General features: G+C 43.0%; 1 protein-coding gene across 1 annotated transcript in view; it reads right to left on the reverse strand.

Annotated features, from left to right (window-relative positions):
- Nucleotides 1-5,774: 5,774 nt before the first annotated feature.
- Nucleotides 5,775-26,597, reverse strand: part of GALM (galactose mutarotase) — a 50,576-nt gene continuing 29,753 nt past the window's right edge. The window contains exons 5-7 of the mRNA XM_026018942.2: nucleotides 8,883-9,024; nucleotides 7,237-7,411; nucleotides 5,775-6,461 (exon numbers count right to left, since the gene is read on the reverse strand). Coding sequence (XP_025874727.1) covers nucleotides 6,384-6,461; nucleotides 7,237-7,411; nucleotides 8,883-9,024 — 395 coding nt within the window. The 3' untranslated portion in view covers nucleotides 5,775-6,383. The remainder of the gene's footprint in view (nucleotides 6,462-7,236; nucleotides 7,412-8,882; nucleotides 9,025-26,597) is intronic.

The raw sequence follows: 26,597 nt of genomic DNA on the forward strand, positions 1-26,597 counted from the left end.
AAAAATGAAAATCCCACAGCAAATGATAAGAACTTCTAAGAATTTGAAACAGGAACCCATAGATCATTGAACTGAAGTCAGTGATATGATCATCTTGTAAAGAGTCAGAACTCAGAATAATAGCACTAGTCTGGTTGTGGGTTAGGGGTGTATGGTAAAGAAGGCATGCTCTCCTAGAAATTTATTCTTGTGGGGGTGGGATAGGTTGTGTTGCATTTTTAGTGGATGTTTGCATTTTCAACAAGGCTTTAATAACTGGTTGTGTGGTGATTTTTCATATTGAATACCATGTTTCTCTTCACCATTTCACATGAACTAAAATTGTCCTATTAGACTGTAAAGTTTTGTTTCTTCCTGACACCTTCATTAAGTTCATCATAAAATGCCAGAATTAAGCTCACATGTTGTCACACTCTACATGTCTCATAAGGATATAGAAGATCTTTTCTCAGGCAAATCAAAGTTCTTTTATGTATGTATTTCATAAGAAGGGATAGAAACCACCTTTATGGATTCTGCCACAAAAGATCAATTTTTCTAAAATTTTATTTTCACCAGATTTGTTGCTTGACATAGCCTTTTTTTTTCTTGAAGATTTTATTTATTTAGTCATGAAAGACACACAGAGAGACATAGGCAGAGGGAGAAGCAGGCTCCATACAGGGAGCCGGATGTGGGGCTCTATCCCAGGACCCCGGGATCATACCCTGAGCCAAAGGCAGACGCTCAACCGCTGAGCCACCCAGGCGTCCCTATAGTTAGCCTTTTTATTGTCTTTCATAAACAGAATTAATTACCAGTATCTTCTTCCAGCTGCCCTAAAGGTGCATATCCTTACTGGGGTTAAGTAACTTTTTATTTGCTTATTTTTAAGATTTATTATTTATTTGAGTGAGCTCACTGGAGGAGGAGTAGAGGGAGAGGGATAAGCAGACTGCACTGAGCAAGGAGCCTGATGTGGGGCACGCTGCCACAACCCTGAGGTTATGACTTGAGCCAAAATCAAGTGTCAGATGCCTAACTGGCTGAGCCACCCAGGCACCTTACTTATTTATTTATTTATTTATATTATTTATTTATTATTTTAATGAGTGGAAGATGTTACTTTGTTTTTTGTTTGTAATTATTTTATTTATTATGAAAGACAACTCTTTAGAACAGAGGAAAACAGAGCAGCCTGGGTGGCTCAACTGTTTATTACCGCCTTCAGCCCAGGGTGTGATCCTGGAGACCTGAGATCGAATCCCACGTCAGGCTCCCTGCATGGAGCCTGCTTCTCCCTCTGCCTGTGTCTCTGCCTCTCTCTCTCTGTGTCTCTCATGAATAAATAAATCTTTTTTTTTTAAAAAAAGGAAAACAAAGTATGATTGACCCTTGAACAACATGGGTTTGAACTGCATAGGTTCACATATATGTGAAAATATATCATAGTACTGTAAATGTATTTTCTCTTATTCTCCTAATAACATTTTTTCTCTAGCTTATTTTATTGTAAGAATACAATATGTGATACAGATTTGCAAACTATGTGTTATTGAACTGTTTATATGTTATCAGTAAGGCTTTCAATCAACAATAGGCTATTAGCAGTTAAGTTCTGGGGGAGTCGAAATTTACACGTGAATTCTTGACTGCGCAGAGTGTTGACGCCCTGAATCCTTGCATTGCTCAACGGTCAACTGTACTTGAGTAATAAATGTATTCTCAAACCTAGAGGCCACTTAAATTGGGAACTAATTTGTAGTTATGTTTACCTGTGAATAAAGAAATACTCTTTTTCTTTCTTTTCCTCTAAGGTTTCCTAAATGATTTCTGGCACCTAGAATATTACAACCCTGCATTGAACAATTAATTAAACTAATAGATACATTGCAGTCAGCTTAGTATTTCATCTCTAAGGCCCCATGGCTAACGTATATATTGGTAGCTTTAGACTGAAGAAACCTGGTAGACAGCACCTTATCCAGGTGAACAAAGTTAATCTCATCGGTGAGAGGCCACACCTGGAACTTGGCATTACCTGAGAGGCTGCGGTGTGAAGAACAGCATTATTTCAGTGATATTCCTGCGAAAGATATATGACATCAATCTGATCAAGAGGAAACACCAGACAAATCCCAATGGAGGCACATTGTGTAAAATAACTTTCCTGCAGTCTCCAAAAATGAAGGTTATAAAGGTCAAGTCTAGAGGACTGAGGAATTGTGCCAGATTGAAGGAAACTGAAGAAACTTAAGTACAATTTGTGCTCTTGGTTTGGACCCTTTTACTAGGAAGGACATAGAGACAGGTGGTGAAATTTGAATGAGATTTCTGAGTGTGGGGTATATGGAAATTTTTTATACTGTTTTTGCAACTTTCCTGTAAGTCTGAAATATTGTTTTCAAAAATGTGTCTTAAAAAAATGTGTCTTCCCCCCTCATTTTGCAAACTTAAATTATTAATTACAAAAGGAAGATGCTTGGCAATTCAAACAATATCAAAAAAGTAAAAAGTCCTCAGTTCCCCTCCAAATTCTGTTGGCCAGAGGACACAATTGTTAATAACTTAATTAGCCCTTCTAGACTTTACAAATATGTGTAAATTTTTGTTTTATTTTATTTTACAAAAGCAGGATAGTGTATAATTTGATCTCATCTGTTTTAATGGTCTTTCAGTAGTACTCCATTATATGGCTAATCATTCTTGTATTGATGGGTGTTAAGTAATTTTCAATTTTATATTATTGCTAATTAGATTACAATGAACATCCTTGTCTGAATGTTTGTCTTTACAGATTTGTGCTAATATTTCTATAGGAAAGATTTTTTTTTTTAAGATTTCATTTATTTATTCATGAGAGCCACAGAGACATAGGCAGAGGGAGAAGCAGGCTCCATGCAGGGAACCTGATGTGGGACTCGATCCCCGAACCCCAGGACCATGCCCTGGGCTGAAGGCAGGCACTAAACCACTGAGTCACCCAGGCGTCCCTAGGAAAGATTTTTAAAAGTGGAATTGCTAGATTAGGAGTTTTGCAAGTTTGCTAATATTGATAGATTCTGTGAAATTTTCCTCTAAAAAAGTGGTATTATTTACATTGCTACTGATGGTGATTGAGTAAAAATTCTCCATTTACTAATACTTTTTGTTATGAATCTTAGATTTTCCCCTTTGTAAGGAAAAATTGGGGAATTTTTTGGAGTGTAGTGCCACTAGAATATACATTGGGCTGCCCCCCACCCTTTTTTTTTTTTAAATTGGGTTTCTAGGGCACCCAGCGGTTTAGCGCTGCCTGCAGCCCGGGGCATGATCCTGGAGATCTGGGATTGAGTCCTGCATTGGGCTCCTGGCATGGGGCCTGCTTCTCCCTCTGCCTGTGTCTCTGCTTCTCTCTCTCTCTCTCTCTCTCTCTGTGTCTCTCATGAATAAATAAAAAATTTTAAAAATCTTTAAAAAATAAAAATAATAAAATAAAATAAATAAATTTAAAAAAATAAATAAATAAAATAATTGGATTTCTAATTGAAGGGCTTGTGTTCTAGTCTGCCACTTTCTGGCACTATTACTTTCTCTAGCTAGTGACCTTGTTTTTTTTTTGTTGTTTGTTTGTTTTTAATATTTTATTTATTTATTCATGAGAGACACAGATGCAGAGATACAGGCAGAGGGAGAAGCAGGCTCCCCGCAAGGAGACTGATGCAGGACTTGATCCTGGACCCTGGATCACACCCTGAGCCAAAGGCATACACTCAACCACTGAGCCACCCAGGCATCCCTGTGACCTTTTTTTAAAATTTATTTTATTTCTAATTTATTTAATAGTTTTTTATTTATTATTATAATTTTTAAAGATTTTATGTATTTATTCATGAGAGACACAGGGAGAGGGGCAGAGACATAGGCAGAGGGAAAAGCAGGCTCCATGCAAGGAGGCCAACGGACTCTATCCCGGGTCTCTAGGGTCACGTCCTGAGCCAAAGGTAGACACTTAACCACTGAGCCACCCAGGCATCCCGACCTTTTTTTAAAATGAGGATTTTGCTACCTCATTATAGGTTATAATGATCAGATGAAACATATTTTTGACAATCATAAAATAAGATGAGCCATAAAGGAGGAGAATCCTGGCAATCCCGGTAACAGGGTAAGAATTCAACTGTCCACAGAGTTTCCTAGAAGAATGTGTGATGGAAGTATACATTGTGCAGGGCCCCAAACAATAATTAGAGTTCAGTGCCTGCTCAAACCCAAGGTCACAGCTCCTAGCCTTCAAGGTCGGTTGCTCAGTGCTCTGGCTGGCTTAAGCATTTGCTCTCCACCTTCTCAGGTCCTTTGTCATGGGCACAGGAGGAAGGCCCTGTGGAAAAAGAATGTGACTAGTGGCCAGTGTTCATTCTAGCTCTGCAGACATAGATTTGCCTTTCAGACATTTCAAGTCTAATATCTTTGGCCTTACAGGTGAGAAAAATTGAGGACAAGTGAAAATTAGTTTGCTGTGCGGTAAATACCAGTAGCAAAGTTAGTGCTCAAGGTTTGGTCTGTCGTGGTGCAAATCTAGATCATGTTATTGTCACTGTTGGTCTTGTCTTCCCCAGAGAGACTGAGGTCCCTGAGGGGGACTACACTGTATCTTAAACATTACTTCTTGAATTCCTTAAAAGACTCAGCAGAGAACCATGGACCCAAAAGGTATCCAGAATATCTGTGATGAAATGAATTAAAAAATGAACACTATTTTTGGTTTATTGTTGTTGCTAAGAAACAAGCATGGGAACGCAACAGGCTACCAGTTAGGTGGCTTTTTTCTAGGAAGATGCTGGGGCTTGTACTGGAGAGCACAGTGGGATCCAGAATACATTATACACTTGGTCAATTTCCCAAAGGTCCGTGTCTGAGACATTTTAAAAATGAATGAGGAGACTGGGAGTCTTCTGAAGGTGCAGCTTTTGGTTTTATTTCAACTGGTTGCTAGTATACAGAAGTATAAGATTCATTTCTTTAAAAACCTAAAGTAACCATCACCTCAAACCCATAACTAGTGATTTCCATTGTTCAGGAAAGGGGGGAGCCCCAGCCTCATCTACATAACTCAATCTCTTGCTCCAGGAGCAATGTGTAGTCCTAAGGTAAGGTCTTGTCTCCACACTGACACAGCTCATCTCTAGTGGCTGACTTTCTTCCCATGCCTTTGCTGGGCTGGGACTTTCTCAACCCCAAAGGCAGAGAATCAAAATTAGATTCTTGATATTTTGACCTGGCCCTTTAAGTAAGATCTGGTAAACTCAACTCAGACTGATGATTATAAATGTAAATCTGGGAAGAAAGGCTGGCCCTAAGAGACGAAGGTCAGCCCCCTCCCCTCCTTTGCCCATCAGTGACCATGGGTGCCCTGGCGGGCTGAAATGGAAGCAAAGAAGGGTAGCTGAATGTGCATGATCTGATGTCATCAAGTCCTGGCTAAAATTTTTCCTAGCTGTATGCTTTTTACGAGGGTCATTTATCCTCCCTAGGCCCCAGCTCCCTGGCTGCCCGTCATCTCCTGCCTTATCAAGGCAGACAAGTCCATCTGCTAGCATGTAAAAATGAGCTAATGTGACTGTAAACTCCACAGTGCTGCACAGGGGAGAGGTGGAGGAGGACAAAGAAAAGGAATGAAAGGATCAAAGGAAGGGTAAAAAGTAGAGAAGAAAGTAACAGGGTGAAGAGATGGAGCCAAAACGGTACAAGGGGCTTGGATACCACTTCTGGGCTAGGGTCAGGGCTCAGGTGATGACATTAATGGAGGAGTCCTCTTTTTTTTTTTTTAAGATTTTATTTATTTATTCATGAGAGACACAGAGAGAGAGAGAGAGAGGGAGAGACATAGGCAGAGGCAGAAGCAGGCTCTGTGCAGGGAACCCGATGTGGGACTCGATCCTGGGACTTTAGGATCACACCCTGAGCCGAAGGCAGATGCTCAACCGCTGAGCCACCCAGTGAGTCCTCTTAACTACACAGAGGAGAGAGCTGCACATAGACCTGACCTGTAGCCAGTCACTGGGAAAGAAAAATCAATACTCAGACTAATCATTAGGAAGCTACCCTTTATGTGGGTTTCATTCACAGGATCACCTTTTTTTTTTTTTTTTAATTTATGATAGTCACAGAGAGAGAGAGAGAGAGGCAGAGACACAGGCAGAGGGAGAAGCAGGCTCCATGCACCGGGAGCCCGATGTGGGATTCGATCCCGGGTCTCCAGGATCGCGCCCTGGGCCAAAGGCAGGCGCCAAACCGCTGCATCACCCAGGGATCCCTGCAGGATCACTTTTAAAGCCTCTAAATCTTCATCTCTCTGGGCAGGAGACAAGCTGCTGAAGAGGCTCCCAGCCTGGCCCTGGAGGAGGTCACATCTTTACACTTCCTTAAGCCACAGAAAACTTGAGCCAAGTGGTGTGGTCATACTCCTCCCCAGGCCTCAGCAGCACAGGAGGGAAGTCGGGCTATGAAGGGAAAAACAATACAGGTTATACGTTGCCAGCCCAGGCTGCACCCTTCACCATTCAGGATGGCTTTAGACTGGTCTCTAGACTGGCTCTGAGAACCAGTTGCCAATGTAACAATTGTTTACTATTGGTTTGCAAGGAGATAAAGAACTTCAGCTAGAATGAAAATCAGCTACATCACTGAGCACACGTTACAGCAGGACTTTCCTGATGGAGGCCCTGTATCAATTCACATTCTGGTGCAAGTTGTGAACGTCTGATGAGCTGGTCCTTTCAGGAGCACTACTCTAGGCAGTAGCTAGAAAAAGAGGTCACCAGTAAGCAAATAGGAAGAAAAGAGGGTCATTTTAAAAGTGTGGTGGCAGGGAGGGCCTGGGTGGTTCAGTCAGTTAGGCGTCTGATTCTTGATTTCTGCTCAGGTCATGATCTCAGGGTGTCAGCTCCATGTTGGGCGCGGAGCTTGCTTAGGATTCTCTTTCTCCCTCCCCTTCTCCCCCACACACCCACCACAAAAAGCGTGGTTCAAAAGATGAGCAGGTATTAACAAGGAGCAACATTAAACTGAATAAAGGCTTTGAAGGCACAAAATAGATATAAAAATACATAAATGCTGTGTTAGTAACTTGGCTAAGGGTTTCCTTATCGTAACTTGGAGAAGAGAACCACCAACATGAACTTTTGAATCATACAGACCTGATTTGAGTGTCATGACCCTTGTCATACAGAGTGACCTTGGACACAACAGCACTGAAAAGCTGGGCTGGAGCTTTACCTGATGGACTGCATCAGGCCAGTTCTGGGTCTCGAGACAGAAACCAGAGTGCTTGGGATAGACTGCTCCACTCTTGCCCTTCAGCGTGCCATCCAGGAAGTTGCCTGTGTAAAACTGGATCCCAGGCTGGGTAGTGTACACTTCCAGGACACGGCCACTTCCAGCATGATGGACCCTGGGAAGAAAGCAAGTCACGTAAGTACAGGACAGAAAAGCTAGCTGGGACAAGTAGAAGCTGGGAAGCAGCCTTTGAGACAGTAATCAGACCCAGCCCCAGAGCAGGGACTGGGAGACAAAGATGAGAGCATGATGGGCAATTCTCGCAGTCTCCTGGGTGAGGCGTGAGCAGGTGGTTCTGAAGATCCTTCAATAGCAAGCTCTCACTGTGATCTTGGCCTCTCTGGGGAAGGCTCACCCCAGCTAGATATATATGTATGTATGTCTGTTGGGGCAGTCAGGTTGAAAAGACGTAGTTTTCAGGTTCTGGAGGGGCTGAGATTCTTTCTCTTAAACAGTTGGCGCTCTCGGCTTGGCTTGGCAAAACCACCAGCTATGTCTTTTGAAAGAGAAGAGATGCTTTTCTAAATTAAACCACTCCCTTTCCCTCAGGCTAGAACAGGTCGTACTCTGTGGTCAGATCTCTCCTGAGAACAGCTGTACCATCAGTTTCTGCTAGATTCACTGTTTCCTTTTTTTTTTTTTTTTAAGCAGGCCTCTACAGAGCTGAGAGTAGCCACCTGGTCCCATACTTGGCATTGAAGGGATATGGATAAAGGAAAGCTTCAGTCTTACCCTCTTACTGAGAGGTAAAACATTCCAACTATGCACAGTCAGTCAAAAGGCTCAGGGAAAGCTGTTTGGGAAGGGGAGGGCCAGGATTTGAATACTGGAGAGGAGGCAGGAGAGTCTCCTCGAGGTGGGGGCAGTAGAGAGAGAAATGTGAACATTAGTCAAGCGGAGGAGAGCAGACTCCATCTGGAAGAACACAGGGACTGGGGCTCTGAGAGAGAGAAAGCTTTCGAAGCTTCTACTAGAGTCTGAATCATTTTCTCCGCTTTACTTAACATCCATTTCTTCTACAGACATTTGTTATTTGCTAGTGCCAAGCAGGGTGTTAGGGACTAGGGCAGAGATGGGGGGACTCACAGAGATGAGACGGCATGAGGAGCTCAGAGTCTAGTGAGGAGAAGAGTGCACGCAGATGCCTATCGGACAAGGCTGCCGGTGGCGGGTGCTCTGGGAGAAGTGCAGCCTCTGACTTTCCATGGAAGTAGACAGGGCACGAATCACAAATGAACAAAGTACAGAGGGCTCCAGAAGTTCAAGGGAAGCAGAGGTGACTTCAGTCAGGAGGAATCAGGGCTTCTAATAAAAGATGGTCCTTAAAGAACAGGCACAGATAGGGAGAGAGGGAGCAAAGAGAGGCAGGATTGCTAGGTGGGAGCCCAGGGATAATGGCGTGGTGGGGGATGGGGGGATGGTTCCATGGAGCTACTCTGTGGAGCAGGAGCTTTGAGAAGACCGATGATGTGGTATTTGGTCCCTGCGGCATAGTAAATGCTATTGATATGGCCAGAGCAGAAGCTCCTCGTATAGGAGATGGAATCTCTTCTTCCCTACGGAGACAGTAAGTGGAAAGGACCTACCGTGCACAAAAGTGCTTTTCTTTAGATCCCTTCAGACAGAAATTGTGGTCAAAGCCATTGATATGGAACTCCTGCAGGTGTTTTCCAAGCTCGACTGGCTTCCTCAGGTCAAACGCTGTTCCTTGTACTGGAGCAACTTCTCCTGGTGGGAAGAGGCAGATAAAAGGGCAGCAGGCTGGAGTACTCTTCCTCTGGCCATGCTTTCTTGAAAGAGGAGAGGGACTCTATTTCAGAGCCTTACACCCTGATCCAGTTCAGTTTCTGTATTTATTCTATTTTTTTTCAAAAATTTGAACATAGTTAACACAATACTGCATGAGTTTCAGGTGTGCAACATAGTGAATCAGCTTCTTTACATTATGCTGTGCTCACCGTGAGTGTAGCTCCCATCTGTCACCATACGCTATTACAGTACCACTGACTAGTCCCTATGCTGTGCCTTTCATTCCTATGATTTATTCATTTCATAACTGGAAGCCCAGTTTAGTTTCTTTAAAAGTTTTCTTTTGTCCTAGAACTGTATCATATATTTAAAGGCGAACACAGGGAATCCCTGGGTGGCTCAGCGGTTTAGTACCTGCCTCCGGCCCAGGGCGTGATCCTGGGGTCCTGGGATCGCGTCTCGCATCTGGCTCCCTGTGTGGAGCCTGCTTCTCCTTCTGCCTGTGTCTCTGCCTCTCTCTCTGTGTGTGTATCTCTCATGAATAAATAAGTAAAAAAAAAAAAGTGAATACAAATGCTAGTTAACATACTCTTTTAGGGCTACAAATACTTTTTCCTTTCATGTGGCCAGATGGAGATATTTTAGGAACTTGGCTTCTACGCTACTTTAGAGGAGAGAGAGGTAGCATGCAAAATGGGTCTGAAACCTGAGGAGGCTGGGAAAAATCAGGAACTTGTACCTTACCATTAAAAGATTTAAACAAGTAAAAGGAGAACCAACTTTAGCCACTATAATACTTTAGTTCTGCTTTTGTGTGTTCCTAAATACTAAAGAGGAAACACAAATTTGCTATCTTTGGGTGAAAGGAGGCATCCTTTTCTTAGACTTGGAGCTGCTGTTCAGAAACATAGTCCTGGTATGTGAGGACTGGAATCTGTGAGTTCACGCTGAGCTGCGAGGATGCCTGGGGTCTAAAGCACTCAAGGGGGACACAGAGGCCTGGCCAATGCCATCCTAGTGCACATCTGGTGTCCCACTGTTTGACCAAGGGAGTTTGGGAAGCACACAAAAGAATTCTTCCCTTACCAGAGTCAGCTTTAGGAAAAATTAAGTAGCATTCTTTTTGAAAATATCCTTTAAAACCATCTGTTTCCTTTACCTTAGTTCTGCTTGTCTGAAAAAGAATTTTTGAATGGGTAATATTTGCACATGTAATCAATTTAAAAAGTAACAAATGTAAAAGGTACAAAATACCATAAAACCAAAACAATCTCTATCTTTGTTGCCCACAGATCAAACTTCAACAGAAGCAACTACTGTTGCTTGTTCCTCACAAATCCTTCCAGAGACATTACAAAGATATCCAAATACTAAATGCAGACCCATGCACGCATACACAAAGATACAGCTTGTTTCCACCTTGATCTTAAAAAAAAAAAAAAGACTTTATTTATTCATGAGAGACTGAAGAGTCAGAGACATAGGCAGAGGGAGAAGCAGGCTCCCAGCGCAGAACCCGATTCAGGACTCCATCCCAGGACCCTGGGATCACGACCTGAGCCAAAGGCAGACGCTCAATCACTGAGGCACCCAGGTGTCCCTCCACCTTGATCTTTTTACTCAGTTTGTCTTGGAGGTTGCTGCTAAATTTATTCCTATGCATTAGACAACTCAACGCATTCATATTTCTGTTTTCTATGATAATCTATTTAAAATTTATTTTCTAGTGTCATAAATACAAATTTATATTTTTCTAGAAATGTATGCATTCCATCTATATTACTTCCAATTTATTTGTAGGGTCGAGGAAGACCGTAACTTATCATCCTTTCAATTTCACCTCTGGTTATTGGCCTGTGTTCTTTTCTAACTGTGCACTGAATAAGTTAGCTAATGCTTTATCTATTTTATTTTTTTCTCCTCTTTTTAAAATCATAATTTCTGCTTTTATTTGTATTATTTTTTTTTGTTCTTTTGGGTTTATTTTGTTATTTTTCAAATATCTTGGATAGGTTCCTAATTAATGTATTTTCACATATTTTTATTTTTTAAAAAAGAATTTATTTATTTATTCATGGGAGACACAAAGAGAGAGAGAAAGAGGCAGAGACCTAAGCAGCAGGAGAAGCAGACTCCCCTCAAGGAGCCAGCCCAGTGTGGGATTTGGTCCCGGATTCCAGGATCAGGACCTGAGTGCTCAACCGCTGAGCCATCCAGGCATCCCATATTTTCACATATTTTTAAATTAGTGTAAGTATTTAGTGCTACAATGTTTTTCTGAGCAATAGGCTTTATATCACATGTAGGAGTCTCCATTATATATAATTATAACATATTTCCATTTATTATATATTCCAATGTATATTGTGTATATATTTACATTATATATAATTATGATGTGATTTTCTAGATGTTACTAGTTTCAGGGTTTGAATTCCCTTTTGATCCAAGAATTATTAAGAGTTAAAACATTTCTAGGTCAGTATTGGCTCTATTACTCCTCTATTTTGTGAAGCTACCTGTGGTTTTCTTTATGGTCTCAGATATGGTGAACTTTGTGAATTGTATTCTTTATCATTACAAGGTGTCTTCCTTTTATATAAATTTAATGCTTTCTTTCCTGAAATCAGTCTTTACTGATATTAAGATTGAGACCCCTGCCACTTTGGCTTTCATCTGCTTGGTTTGCTTTTGAAATCTCATATTTTAACCTTCCCCACAACTTGGTTGTACACAGCATTCCTTAGGGTTTTGCTTTGTGATTTAATCTGAGAAACTTTAATAGAGGCATTTTATGGCATTACTATGACATACATATGTTCTAAGTATTCTTAGTTTTGTCATTACATTTTTTGGTTGCTTTCTGTGTTTATGAATTTTGTTGTTGCTTACTTTCTAAAATCTTGTATTATATGGTCTGTGTATGTGTGTGTGTCTTATAAGTTCAAAAGTCTGTAATTTTGTTTAAGTAGTTACATCTATCTATATATAAATAACTTCAATATACTTAATCCTCTGTTTCTTAGACTCTGCTAAGCTTTTCCTTTCTCACTCTCCTTCTCTTTGCTACCTGACTTGAGTTCTGATGCTTTCAACTCTTAAGAATCCTAATAAAGCCACTTTTGTTTCCCAGTAGATGGTGCTAGAGAGACACAATATAAAGAGCTTGCTTTAGACATCCGCCTCGGGGTTCATAGTCCTCTAAACCCTCATCAGTTCTGCAAAAAGGAATAATTGAACTTTTTGGGTACCACAGGCCCAAGGCCAAATCCTGATGGTAATGACCCTGCAGGTGCTACTGTCTTGTAAAGTCTGGGTGACCAACCCCCCCACACTGATTTTTAAAAAGGTAAAATGCTTCCTTATGAAAGAATTAATCTGGGAAAAAGTAGCAGCTGTTTTCATGGGTTCCAGAAGATTATTTTAGTCTTACCAACCCATATTCTGAGTATTAATTTACATTACACTTTCTTCCCTACCCTTATATGGTATTCACAATATTTAGTTCCTTAAAACCATGCTTGACTTAAAATCTAACCCTTATATGACAGTCCCAATGTAATATTGCACAAGTCGGCCAAGATTACTTATTTCTCCTCACTTTATGTCATGAAATTTTCATGAAGGAGGGAGCCAGGGCACATTTCAGCGCATATTTACTTGGTATTGATCTACAAATCAATGTTTATGTTAACTTTTTTCTCTGTAAAATGAAGCTATTATTTGCAGCTTTATATATTACATGTGAATAAATGATAAATGGTTTCAGGTGGGTGGCATCAATAAACAGGTAAAATTTCAGGATAACATATGTAACACAAAGGAGAGCCTAGAGGGGATAAGACTTCAAGGATGGCAGAGAAACCCTGACTTAAATTTGAGAAACTTGGGATAAATCTAAAATGAGATCTTCTGCTGAATGAGAAGAAAAAAAGAGAGAGGGATTCCAATCCATCTTTTTCCAGCCTCATGCCCTGAAACATGTACCTCAGGTACCCAATAATTGGGCATAATGAAAACATGGAATTTGTCTCCCAGATTCACTATGGCTCTGGGCCTTTTCTCATAACTGAAATGTCCTCTCTGTGCCTACCTCCACCACACCTTGGCAAAGTTGTGTAAGAATACTTACTCTCTAAAGCCATTTCCTCTGTGAAGGATTCAAGCTCTACAGCTACAACTAATCTCCTTTTTCTACTTTGTTCCTATCACACTTCGAAACATACCTTCTTCAAAACATTTATCACATTAGGCATAATTATAGGATTTTATCAAACTCCTAGAGGGCAGGGATTGTGTCCTTTTATCTTTGTACCCTCTAAGCATGCAACTGGCCCTTTACTTGATTGAAAAACTGATGAATGAAGTAGAGGCAGAAAAAGCAGGGACAACTGTGAATGTTGTAGCATCCTGTGTCAAAGTCAGAATGAACGATTTAGAAAGGGCCTTCCGAATTACCTCATGCAGTCCTCTTGCTTCGCAGATAAAATTGGGACTCAGACAGCTAAAAGGACTTGCCCAAGGTGACACGTCTCCTTTGTGTCAGTCTCCAGGCTCCTCACCCTGGAGTGACTTGGTCACAGCCCCTTCCACCACCAAGCCCCCAAGTGTTCTTGATTTTTCAAAGGGTTTGGAAAATCAATGTGCTGTTCTTCTAATTTTGGTCTATCTGCATATGTGACTTTGTGCTTTGGTGCTAAGAATAGAAGATGTCAAAATAGCTCAGCAACGCTGAGTGTACAGAAAATGAAGCGGAAATGGAAAGGGTGCCCTCAGAGAGGATGTCACATCACCAGACTTCAGTTTTGAAGCTACCAGAAAGCTGAGGTGTCAGCAGAGAGAAGCTGTTGTCTGAAGAAGATATTTTTTTTTAAGATTTTATTTATTTTTTCATGAAAGACGCAGAGACACAGGCAGAGGGAGAAGCAGGCTCCCCACAGGGAGCCCGATGCGGGACTCAATCCTGGGACCCCATGATTACGCCCTGAGCCAAAGGCAGATGCTCAACTGCTGAGCCACCCAGGCGTTCCTGAAGAGGATTTCTTAATGTTCCTGGAGGTTGGCTGACTGTGCTTAGGGTCTGAGCAGCAATGCCATGATGTCTGAGTGGATGGTGGGCTCTGATTCAAAGGTATGGGGTTACAGCTCTGGTGCGGGCGAGCAGCTCGAGGTGACATTTCTACTTCCCCCACTGACTGCAGGCACCACTGTGCACTCACCTGAGGTTACTGTCATGAATTTAGAGTGAGAGACCAGGCCCTGCGGGGTGGGGTGGCAGCTGTGGAGGATTTGGCTGATTGGGTTTGTTAGGAGAAGACACAGAAAGAGGAGGTGGGTGAGGGAGTGCAGAGCACATGCAAAAGAGTGAATCTAATGGCAGATTTCTGATGCAGTAGGTGGGAGCGAGCTCATGAGCAGGTGAGGGGCAGTGAAATGACGGTAGAATCAAGGGACTATCGCTTTGTGTGGCATCAAAGAATTGTTGGGGATGGAATAGACATCTTAACTAGGGATTATAGATGGCTACAGTAAGAGGTGACGATGAAGTCAAGGGTGTGACCCAATGACCATGGGAGTGAGTAACTGAGAAGGTTTGGGGACAAGATCTTTGGAAGAGACGATGTCAAGAAACTGGGAGGTCAGAGTATCATCAATATGGATAATGAAATAATTAGGGACTACAACAAGAGTGGTGTTGGAATGAAAGTGAGCCAGGGGGATGCCTGGGGTGGGGCTCAGTGGTCTGGCGCCTGCCTTCAGCCCAGGGCATGATCCTGGAGACCCTGGATCAAGTTCCACGTTGGGCTTCCTGCATGGAGCCTGCGTCTCCCTCTGCCTGTGTCTCTGCCTCTTTCTCTCTCTCTATGTCTCTCATGAATAAATAAATAAAATCTTTTTAAAAAAAGAAAGTAAGCCAGGAATGAGGTGATGTCTATAGATGACCTCAAGAGATGTGTCACTCTGGCAACTACAGCTGCCCCATCTTTGCAAGATGATGATGCAGATCTAATAACTGAAAACAGTGACTCTCTCACAAGGTGTTAAATCTTCCTTTTCCTATTTGCATCCTGACAGAGTTATAATTACCTGCCTTCTGGCAGCAAAGGAAAGACTCACTGCCTTCATGAAATCCATCTGCCTTCATTCATATCTCTTATCTTACATAAGGGGTTCTTATATGTATTCTATTATACTGACTTCTGCCTTTTCCCCATGACTGCTTGTGGCAGATTTCTCTTTTCTTTCTTTTCTTTTCTTTTTTCTTTCTTTCTTTTCTTTCTTTCTTTCTTCCTTTCTTCTCTTTTCTTTTTTTTTTAAGATTTTTATTTATCTGAGAGAGTGAGAGAGAGTAAGCACTAGAGAGACAGAGCAATCACAAGTGGGGGACAGAGGGAGAGGGAGAAGCCATCTCCCTAATGTGGGCCTAGATTCTAGGACTCCGGGATCATGACCCAAGCCAAAGGCAGGTACCCAACTGACTGAGCCACCCAGGCATCACCAGATTTCACTTTTCAAAGATGGCCACGCCAGTGTGTATGCCATTCCACAGGTTCTACTTATAATATGATGTTGACACTCCTTCATTGAGAGGTGGAGTCTGTTCCCTACCTTAAACCAGGAAGGACCCTTGTAACTGCCTCCACCAATACAATATGGCACAAATGATGCTGTGTGACTTCTGAGGTCAGGTTGTAAAAATGAAGTGGTTTCTGCTTGGCCCTTGCTCTCCAGGATATTTGCTCTTGGAAGCCAGCCGCCATGTTGTAAGGAAGTTCAAGTCACATTGAAAGGCCACGTGTGGGGTATTTTGCTGATGACCTCAGCTAGGCATGTGAACAAATGAGCCCCAGACATCACATGCAGACACAGGATACACCCTGTCTGAATTCCTGACCACAGAAACAGTGAAAGATAATACATGAAGTGTGGAGTAATTTATTATATAGCAATAGATAACTAGTACACTGCCTTAGGATATTTTCACCTCTTGGCACTTGACTGGTCTTGACAGGAAATTAATGCACCCTTCCCCTCCCTTTATCACATAGAAGCGTCCTTAACTGGTTCTTCCTTAAGAACACTAATCCTCGTAATTACTTTTGGGTGGGGAAGAAACAAATAAGTTGTTGGTTCACACATTTTTTAGCAGCTTTAAGTGCCAGGCATGCAGCTGACCTGAGAGCCTAGAATCTGGTGAAGGAGACAGACAAAAAAATTAACACTGATAGGGGAGTGTGACAAAGGCAGTGAGAGTGGCATCCAATGGGCTCTCCTGGAACAGACAGAAGCAGCTCCCAGTGCAGCTGTGGGGGGCAGAGAAGGCTTTCCAGAGGTGGTGACAGAGCCTTATCTTGAAAAAGAAGTCAGGACTGGCTCAGTGGACAAGGTATAAGACCAAACAAGCATAGGCATGGACTCCTGTCACCTGTGAAGTTGTATGTAGAGCATAGGCAAGATGCATTTATATTACACATACCCTAGAAGCCCCTAGCTCTGAATTAATTTGGGGGGCAAACGACTTAAGAAAGTGGAGTGGAAGGTGAATTAGTCCTTTGAACTCATGATCAAACACTGACTACAGTGAAATGTCTTTTTGTAACATCTGGGCATGAACACTGAGGCATGTGTCTGACTGAGAAAATTCACCTGGGGTGAATTTTAATTCAATGCTTTTAATTTCTCATCATCAGAAATTGCTCTTTTCCTCTGCCTGGTGGCCCTAGTGCCTGAATCTCTGAGAAGATGAACAGATGGTCACTGCAAGAGTCACTGCATTTCCATGTTCATTCATTTTTAGCCCCTTCCTGGCAGGTCCCCTTTCTCTCTCATCTTCTCACAACCCAGTAACACAAGCACAGCCATAAAATTATAGTCCCATTGGACAGTCCTCAGCAAAGTCTCATTTATAATAATAATTAAAAATTATTTTGGGAAAAGAAAGAAATCTGGCATAGACTTTCTAGAAAATTTTGAGAGGAGAAATTTCTTTCCAATATTTTTTTCTCCCTTAGAAAAGAAATATTAAAAAAAATATTTTAAAAATCAAGTATGTAAAATTAAGTATATTATTTGAAAATTATTTTATATGATTTGTCCTGTATTTTGATCTACAAATCTATGTAAGACATCTTAGGATTTAGATGAATTTAGTAATTGACCTTGGGTAAGTTTCTATGCCTCTGTAAGATTCACAGAGTTAATATTGGTATCTACCTACAACAGATAGTGTGAGATTTAATTGAGCGAATGATTAAAGGAAGTCTTATCTTTAGGGTAGTACCTGGCACATGGTGGTCTGTCTCTCTGTTCCTTTCCTCTCTGTCTCTCTCTCCCTCTCCCCCTCTCAATAGAGAACAGAGAGAACAATTATTCATTATAGCATAAATCACAGATGCAAAAGGAAGGTGCATTTCTGCCTTCAGGGAGCACTGCCATTTCCATTAAAAAGGATTCAGGATTTTTTGGTTTAGTTTTGTTTCTGAAGTTTCCTCCCTTAGTGATTTTTAAACCTAGAACTTTTTTTTTTTTTTAAGATTATATTTATTTATTCATGAGAGACAGAGAGAGAGAGAGGCAGAGACACAGGCAGACGGAGAAGCAGGCTCCACGCAGGGAGCCCAACGTGGGATTTGATCCCGGGACCCCAGGATCACACCCTGGGCTGAAGGCAGGCGCTCAACCGCTGAGCCACCAGTCATCCCTAGAACTGTAGTTTTTAAACTGTTTTTTGAGTCATGTACTCCTTTGAGAATATTGTAAGAGTTATGGGCTCTCTCTCTAGGAAAATGCACACGAACGTAAAGAATGTTCTCAGAACGTATGAAGATCAGTCACGCATGACTGGTAAAGAATCCCTGATTTCCAGGCTGGTGAAATCTAGACCACTACTCATCACCAAGCAAGTTGCCCTCTCATGACCTGATCCTGAAATGCGCATCTGGAATGTTGTAGTCGTCCACCCGCAGGTGTTTTTGGTCAAGAAATGCAGTCTGGGAATCCGGCAGACTCCTCCTATGGCAATGCACAATACATCAGGGCCTCCTTCTGGACTATTTATGATTCTTGCACATTTTTGCAGGACATACAATAAAGGAATATGTGAAATGCACAGGAGCGCATCTTAATCTGAGCAAATCAACAGTTTACAGAAATTGCAGGAACGTGAAGCTTAAGAAAAAGTGCAAATTGCTCCTAATGATAGCTCAGAAAAGGGATGATCGGCAAACTGTGTCCCCCTGGGTTACCGTGGCTCTCAGGAGTCAAGATCTCTGACTGTTATCAACCTCCCAGGAGCAGCATCTTGCTCACTTGTTTGGCAGTCGATCCCAGTAGATATTAGAATGGATTTTAAGCATTAGGCAGCCTGGATTTAAATTCTTTGCTGTAAAAATGTGTGGAGGTCGCTTAGCTCTCTGAACCTTGCTTTCCTCATCTGTAAACTGGGGATAAGAAGAGTATCTACCTCATAGGATTATGAAAATTAAACAAGATAAGGAATGTAGAGTGCTCTGCATCCTATCCAGTGTGCAGAAAGTACTCCGTAACAGCTGTTTTTATGGACCGTGGCCAGGGGTGATAATAGCATAGACTCTGGAGTTAGGGAAACTTGGCTCCAAATCCTGACTTCACCAATTTTTTACCTGTTTAGCTCTGTGCGGGTTAATTAACCTCTCCAAATGTCCATTTCCTCGACTGAGGCATAATTGAAGCATTACACCTATTTCACAGGGTAGTTAAACGAGCTAATGCATGTATGTGCTTAACTCAGTAGCTGGTACACATTCAACACTCAGAAATGGTGGTGATGGTGAGGATAATGATAATGGTAATAATAGTAGTTAATCCTTACAAAGCTCTTATGAAATGTCAGGAGCTGTTGTTCCAAGCACCTGACATGTAACACCTCATTTAATCTTCGCAACCAGCGAGATAGGTCCAGCGATTACCTTTGCTTTACACGTGAAGTTTGCAGAGGTTAAATAAATGATCCAATGTCACAGAGCTGCATTTAAACCTAAGCAGTCAGGGTTTGAGTCCATGCCTTTAACCACTTTGTTTTCCTGATGTGTTAAAGTCAGCATTTAAGTGTTCAACGGCATACCAAGGACTCTCTGCACTAAGATCAGAGGCATCTTCTCTTTCCAGTGGAAGCTCCCTCACCCATCCCCGTCATTTTCATGGCATCCTGGGGGACCCACTGCCCAAGAGTAGGCATTGCTAGGGCCACATGCTGATCTGAGAACTAAGACTGCCTTCCCCAAATCCTCCTAGATCCACTGGGCTCAGTCCGCCCTAACTGCTCTAGCATGAGAGGGACAGCTTTGCTGCCTGACCACACAGAAAGAAAGTATTTGGCATTTGCTTGATAATTTCAAAAGGGAACACTTTGGGGCAGAAGCATTTTCCAGCACGCTTGTTTTGCTGCTTTACAGTAGCTTGGGCAGGCTCCAGCAGCAGTGGCATAATTAGGGAGCCCAGGCTCATGGCAGACCCATGGCTTCCTGCTGTCCTCCAAGAGCCAGGAGGCTCCCACAGTTATGGCTCACAGGAAGCCAGGAAGAGCACCAGACACAGGTGGTTGACATCCTGACATTGAAAAGGGTGGTAACTGAAGATAGCCAAATTGAATGAATGGTCAGGCAATAGTACAGTAGAAGAGAGAAGGAAGAAATTAGTCCAGCCTTTCTGGTCAATTGGCGCAGTGGCAGTACCAAGAAATGGCTTTTTGTGGGGGCTCTAGCCTCTCGGATCTCCATCAGTGCTCCCCTTTCTTGCAAATCGCTCCAAATAAACCTATGATTTAAGTTTCAAGGCCCTCTCCAGTCTCCCTTCTAATGAGACTGCTGCCCCATGTTTTCCCTGCACAGATATATTGGCCACCACGACTGCTCAACCTCGCTGCTCAGCCTCCTATGGTTTAGTCAGGACATAGAAGGCCTGTGGAGTCCAAAAGAAGGGAGCCTTGAAATGCAGAGCCAGCCTCGTAGGTCTCACTATCGGTAGCACGTGGTCAGTATCCTCTCTGCTGTGCGTGTTCGGCAGACCTTGCATTTGACCTGGTCTTTGCAACTGGCCCTGCCTGGAGGGAATATTTCACAAACTATAAATTTAGGAGCTGCTCTCTGTCTTGGAAGAATTCTAGAATGGAGACCTGGAAGGCAAGATGAAGCATGCTCACTAGGAACCAAATACAGATATATTCAAATACAAATAATTCCCAGGCTACCCCCTAGGCTTCTCTGACAGGATCACAAAGCTGGTGGCATGGGGAGCTTCAGGAAATGGAACACCACCTGGGCTGCAGTGAGCAGAATCTGGAGGGGGTTGTCACGTGGCCTCTGATCTGTGGGTGATCTGGATGAAGACACAGAATATACTCTTCTCAAATTAGGACAGACAGCACAAAGCCAGGAGGCAGATTCACTTGGAATAAACAGAACCAGGAATATAAAAGACAGCACAAAGAGGGAGTAAAGCACTGATAAGTAGATGAAATTTGTGGATAATGGCAACAGATATGGTCCTGTACTTGTGTCCCAAAAGCCAAAGACCAAAAAGCAAAGGACACTGCCTAGCTTTGCACCATAACTCTAACCCTGGGCACAAAAAATAATCTTTTGAGGTTGCATCTCCTTACTTGTAAAATCAGGACAATATAGCCCAATAAATCCCAGGAAGTTGTCATGGAGATTAAAATAGTTATTGTGGGCAAGTGCTTAGCACAGGGGTGATGATGATAGTCATGATGGTGATAACAAACAATGACACAGTTCTTCATTAAGTGCTTCACATCTAGGCTGTCTGGTTCCAGAGCATGTGTTCTTAGCTATCATGTTATACTAATTCTCATAAATGTTACGTCTAATGACTACAATTATTACTGACGAGGGAGATGTAGCTGAGCTACAGCATGTGTGAAAATGAGTTTAAGGATGTGGTTGGCAGTAAATTCAAAAGGAGTTACATAAAGAGTGTAATGAGGTGGTGACAGTTTTTGATTACTTTTTGCAGTGCGGGCATCACAGATGGAGAGGCCTAGACCTACAGAAGCAGAAGCAGAGGACCATGACCAGAATGGCCAACTCATGGCATAAGTAGAACAGCTCTTCCTGAAGAAGAAATGACTTGGGGGGCACCATCACAACTACCTTCTGAGGCTTGAGACAAGAAGTAGGAGAACTGAGGCTGGGTCTAGGTAGATGGATCCCAGCTCAATTTCAGAAAGGCCTTTCTGATGTGTTGACCCAGGATGGACCGTGAACATCTTGACCCAGAGGCACCTGAGTGCCCATGGAGCCCAAAAGTCTGGGATTTCAACTTTTCCAACTATGACCTTCCAAGGCTGTAGATCCATTGGCCCAGGTGATAAACACGATGAAGCAGGTTGTTCCCCTTAGGGACACATCTAGTTATTTCCCTCCTCTTAGTTTTTAATTTTTTTAAAAAAGATTTTATTTATTTATTTATTTGAGAGGGAGAGCCAGGGATCCCTGGGTGGCTCAGTGGTTGGGCACCTGCCTTTGGCCCAGGGCGTGATCCTGGAGACCCAGGATCAAGTCCCATGTCAGGCTCCTGCATGGAGCCTGCTTCTCCCTCTGCCTGTGTCTCTGCCTCTCTCTCTCTGTGTCTCTCATTAATGGTTAAATAAAATCTTTAAAAAAAAAAGAGAGAGAGAGAGAGAGAGAGGGAGGGAGAGCCAGAGGGAGATGCAGACTCTTTGATGAGCAGAGAGCCTGACAATGTGGGGCTCGATCCCAGGACCCTGAGATCATGACCTGAGCAGAAGGCAGACAGATGATTAACTGACTAAGCCACACAGGTGTGCCCCCTCTCTCTTTTTAAAATCAAATTTTTAGGGATGCCTGGGTGGTTCAGCGGTTGAGCCTGTGTGCCTTTGGCTCAGGGCATGATCCCGAGGTCCCAGGATCCAGTCCCACATCAGGCTCCTGCAGGGAGCCTGCTTCTCCCTCTGCCTCTGTTTCTGCCTCTTTCTGTGTTTCTCATGAATAAATAAATAAAATAAAATAAAATAAAATTAGCTCATAAATAAATAAATAAATAAATAATTGTTAGCTTGTCTTATCTAGGGAGGCCATTGGCTGAGAGCAGCTCTTTATAGGATGACCTACAGAGAGGTCCAGAAGTGGGAGATGAAAAGTTGAAGGAGGGCAGGGAATAAAGGTATCTCAGGGGGTAGTAGGAGGACAGCAGGGTTGTGGGGAGGAGAGCTGGAAGGGAGAAGTAGATGCCCCAAGAGGGAAAAACTAATAAACTTGAGGCTAGGCAGAGCAAAAGCTTTTTAGAGCTTTTTAGGTGCCTAGAGAAAGGATGGACCCTGGACCATCACCAGGGGCTTTTTAGACATGGAACGCAGAAGCTCTACCTCAGACCAACTGAGTCAGAATCTGCATATTAACAAGCTCTATGTGTGCCCTGTAGGTGAAAGGCACCGATTGTGGAGATCATCTAAGGGAGACCCAGGCTGGATGTGCCGTGCGTTCATCTGAGTTAAAAAAAAGCACAGGGCGGGGTGGGGGTGGGGGTGGGGGGTGGGGCGGGTGAGGAATGCTGGGGCAATGGGAAGAGCGCCTTGCCATGGGAGTCTGGTCTCCGTGGGGACAGTCCAGCTGTGCTTCCAGCCCAGCTGCTCCAGTTCTGTCTGTTTCTTTATCTAGTCAGGTTTAGAAGTCAGTCAAATTTGCATAAGGAAGCCAGCGGTAATGGGGCTCGTGGGCACAGGTACTCATCTGACACCTAATTAAGCCATCTTGGTATATCATCTCTAGAATGCCTGTTATTATTTTAAGAAACAACATAAAGAGAATGATAATTAAAAGTAACACCCTGGGTGGGAATTTTGTCTTCATTCCAGTGGTTGGCAAGTAAAGCACCCTGGGATTTTTTTTTTTTTTTTTGAGGTAACATTTCTATAAATTTTCATAGATCACACAACCTCAAAGCTTGTCTCTATGGCAGTTTTCCCCCTTTCCTCTGCCAAAGCTTTGGGGTTTGTGGCTTTATTCTCTGCTGTTTTCTTTTTCTTTTCACTGAGCATTTTCTGATTTTACTTTGACTTGCAATGGGTATTGCTTCTGGATATTACATGTCATCTGAAGCATAAAATGCTAAACCCAGTTACATGTTGTTTTCAGGTGAGGACGCAATTTTACACTTCACAGTTGGGCCCAAACGAGGCATTTTCATGCAGAAAATTTTTCCATCCTAGACTCACATCAAGATGGCCCCCAGGGATTTGCAGCCAGTGGAAAGTTCGCCCACTGTCAATCTGCAGCCTTCCTGAAGGGGCATTCCTGACAGACCTGTTCTCCAGAGTGCCACTACATTCCCCTGGTCTCCAGGTTCCGCTGCTATAGTGTGCATCAGGTCCCTCATGTCCTTCGCTCTTTGCCTGGGCCCAGTGTCTATGATCTGAGTCAATTTGGTTAGTACCACTCTTAGTGACCTGTCTTACACCCTGTCCTTCTGCCCTTCCTACTTTACAAAATTCCAGCTTTGGATCATCTCACAGTTCGCCTTCTCTGAGAAAATCTGGAGAAAATTCCCAGAAGCACCAACTGAGGCCACCACAAATTCCTGGTTTCCATCCTCACCTGGTACCCTTCGACAAACATTTTACCTGCCCTCCATCAGCTCCTCTCTCCTGAAAAAACCTCTTCCTGACCCTGCCAGGGTCTCCACCTCATGAAGGCACCCTGTCTTCTTCCTTTCACAGGTTCCTGAAAGCAAATTCAACACTAGTGGTTCCCAGATTTCCTGGCCCCACACTAAAGTAAATGAACCAGAATCTCTGAGGTGGAGCCTGAAATTCTGTACTCAAGAAAGTTGCCTTATTTGGGAACTCCTCTTTGGCCTGTGCTCCTTGATTCTCCTTCCTCACTTTCAGTGGCTTCTCTAGCTGTCATGGCCTGGCTTCTACCCTCACTACTCTGTAAAATGAGGTAAGCAGGAACAGCCACTGCAGCCCAACACACTCTCCCCAGGTCTCCCTAGGGAGAGTACTCTCTGGAGTACTGATGAGGTTGGCCATTCATGACTTCCATTCACCTTTTCTTTTTGTTTGCCTTCTACCTCTAACCATCTCCCTCAGTACTTTTCGTGTGAGCTTGTCTTATACCTTAAATATTGGTGGTGTCTTCACAAATGTATCCCATTCTCCTTGTTGCTAGATCCTCACACTAAGAAACTTCTTGCAGCTCAGGGTGATCTTGAGAAAGCCTCCTTCTACCCTTGCCTCTGTACTCCCTTAGCCCCATGGGCATTACCTCTTCCACTGTTCTGACCTCATTAGATTCTTTACTCCCTGTGAGCTTCTCAAGGGCAGAGATAGTGTTCAATCATCTTTCCATGGCCAATGGAAAGGAAGCAGGTAGCAATCAGCAGGCGCTCCATAAATGTTGGTTGAACTGAATATAAATCTGCTCTGAGTACTTGTGTGAATCAGCCTCAGGCCCATGGTGCAAAACCCACAGTTATCTCTAAGGTCCTTCAGAATGGAGTGACCTTGAAGGAATGAACCACAGCCAGCCCCTGTCCAGATCCGGGGTGGGGAGAGTGGGTGTTAAACACCAGCTAGTCAGAGCTCTAGCAAATAACATCTCTTCTGGCAAATTTACTTGTTGTTAGTCTGAAATTTTCATAGGAATTACATAATGCCTGGCCAAGTGCTAATTTCTGAGCTTTCTTCCTGCCAAATTTCCACCAGGCTGGCTTGTGTTTGCCAATCTTGTAGCAGTGATGTGTTTTCTAGCAGGGAACACAAGTATTGCTTTGGGGGTTATTCTGGAGCCTCATAAAACTGTTCTTGGGACCCTTTTAGGATTCAGTAATGCACCCAGTTGGAGAGTATTATTGCTACCAGGAGAGTTTCTATAGTGAACTTCCTCCAACTGTCTAGGAGGGACCTGTCATAGAAGAAACAGCTCCAGGGTAACTAACATTCCATAAGTACCAATATCATGAGTTTCACTTTTTTAGTGTTATTCAAATTCTTTCTTTAATAACACTAGCTTTATTTCTTCAAGCACAGGACCTGTGCTATATACATGGCTGCATGTTTTCCATGCAGGCAGGGCACATTGCTTCCCTGGGGCTTGCATAGTACCTGACACATAGCAGGTGTTTGGTGTGGGCCGGTGATAAGAATGGAAAACGAAGAAGCTTGGGGAGCAGACCCATAGCTCGAGGTGCTTGTCTCCATGCAGAGCTGAAGGTGACAGCCAGGACACCATGCTCTGGCTTCACTTACAGCAGGGCCCCAGCGTGCCTGCCTGCTCCTACATTCCACAGACTGATGGCCTGGCCTGGAGTCCTGACTGCTAATGGCTACAGAAAGGCAATTTCATTCATCTGATCAAGCAGAAACAGAAAAGCCATCCAATCCTCACCCCTGGCAGTTGCTGTTCCTCCAGATGGAACCTTGGAGAAGTTATTTTCTCCTGGAGTGCTATCTTCCTCCTGTAGCTAAGCTAGTCTTCTAGATCCCTTCAGAAAATCAACTGATGATAAATTAGAAAAAAAAAAAATTTAAAGCCACCCTGAAGATTACAAAAAAGAAAACACACTAGTGTTCATCTCCAAAACAATGGCTATCTTTATATATAATAATACATAGTAGGATAACCATAAACTATCATTACCTTGAAAGGAAAAAAGGACCACACAACCACTCCCACCGCCTTAAAAAAGACAAACCCTCTATGAACCAAGATGATGCCATCAGCTCATACAGGGCTTTACACAGAATTTCAGGGGGCCAGCAATTCCCTGAAAATCTCTCATCATCTTCCCAGACATACATGTATGGATCTTGGTGATGAATATCTGGGTTAGAGATTCCACAGGGTCTCTGAATCAGAGTTAGAACCAACAGGACTTCAGAGTTCAACTGATGTAACCCCCATCTGATGAACGGTAGCAGATTAGGTTATGAGGCCCAGTGAGTTTTCCTGGCTGACTTGAGCGCATAGCTGGTAGGTAGCAAAAGGGAGACCCGTGCCCAGGATTTCTGAATTCTGGTTATCCTGCAGTATTGTGTTAATATGCTCTATTGAAAACAAATGTCAAGAAGAGAGAAGACAGGAGAGAGACTGAGTGTAGGGAAAGGAAGGAGTACCTTTCCTAGAATGTATAGCCTGGCTCTTACTGGGTTTCATTTTTGTGTTCAGCATAGTTTTGCTTGAAGCTAAAGAGATCAAGCCTAAAGCTCCCTTCCAGCTCCCTACTTTAGATCTGTAACTAAATCCTGATAGATCATCCCAGGCAGACTTGTGCAGGGGAATATAAGAAAGGTGAGCTCTGGGCACAGGGTGAGTTCTAAAGAGCTAAAACTCAAACACCTTGAGTTTCTGTCATTACAAAAAACCTTGAACAACAAAGAATCTATTGTTTCCAGGAAGCAGGAGGGAGGCGGGGAAGGATTTCTAAGGAGGAAGTATATAGCCTTGAAGAGCAGAGGGTTTATGCAACAGAGAAGGGGGAGTTGGGTGGTGCCTGTGGGTGGCAGGAGTGTGGGGCATGAGTAAGGCACGCTG

Source organism: Vulpes vulpes, chromosome 8 (genome assembly GCF_048418805.1).
Source record: "Vulpes vulpes isolate BD-2025 chromosome 8, VulVul3, whole genome shotgun sequence".
NCBI lineage: Eukaryota > Metazoa > Chordata > Mammalia > Carnivora > Canidae > Vulpes > Vulpes vulpes.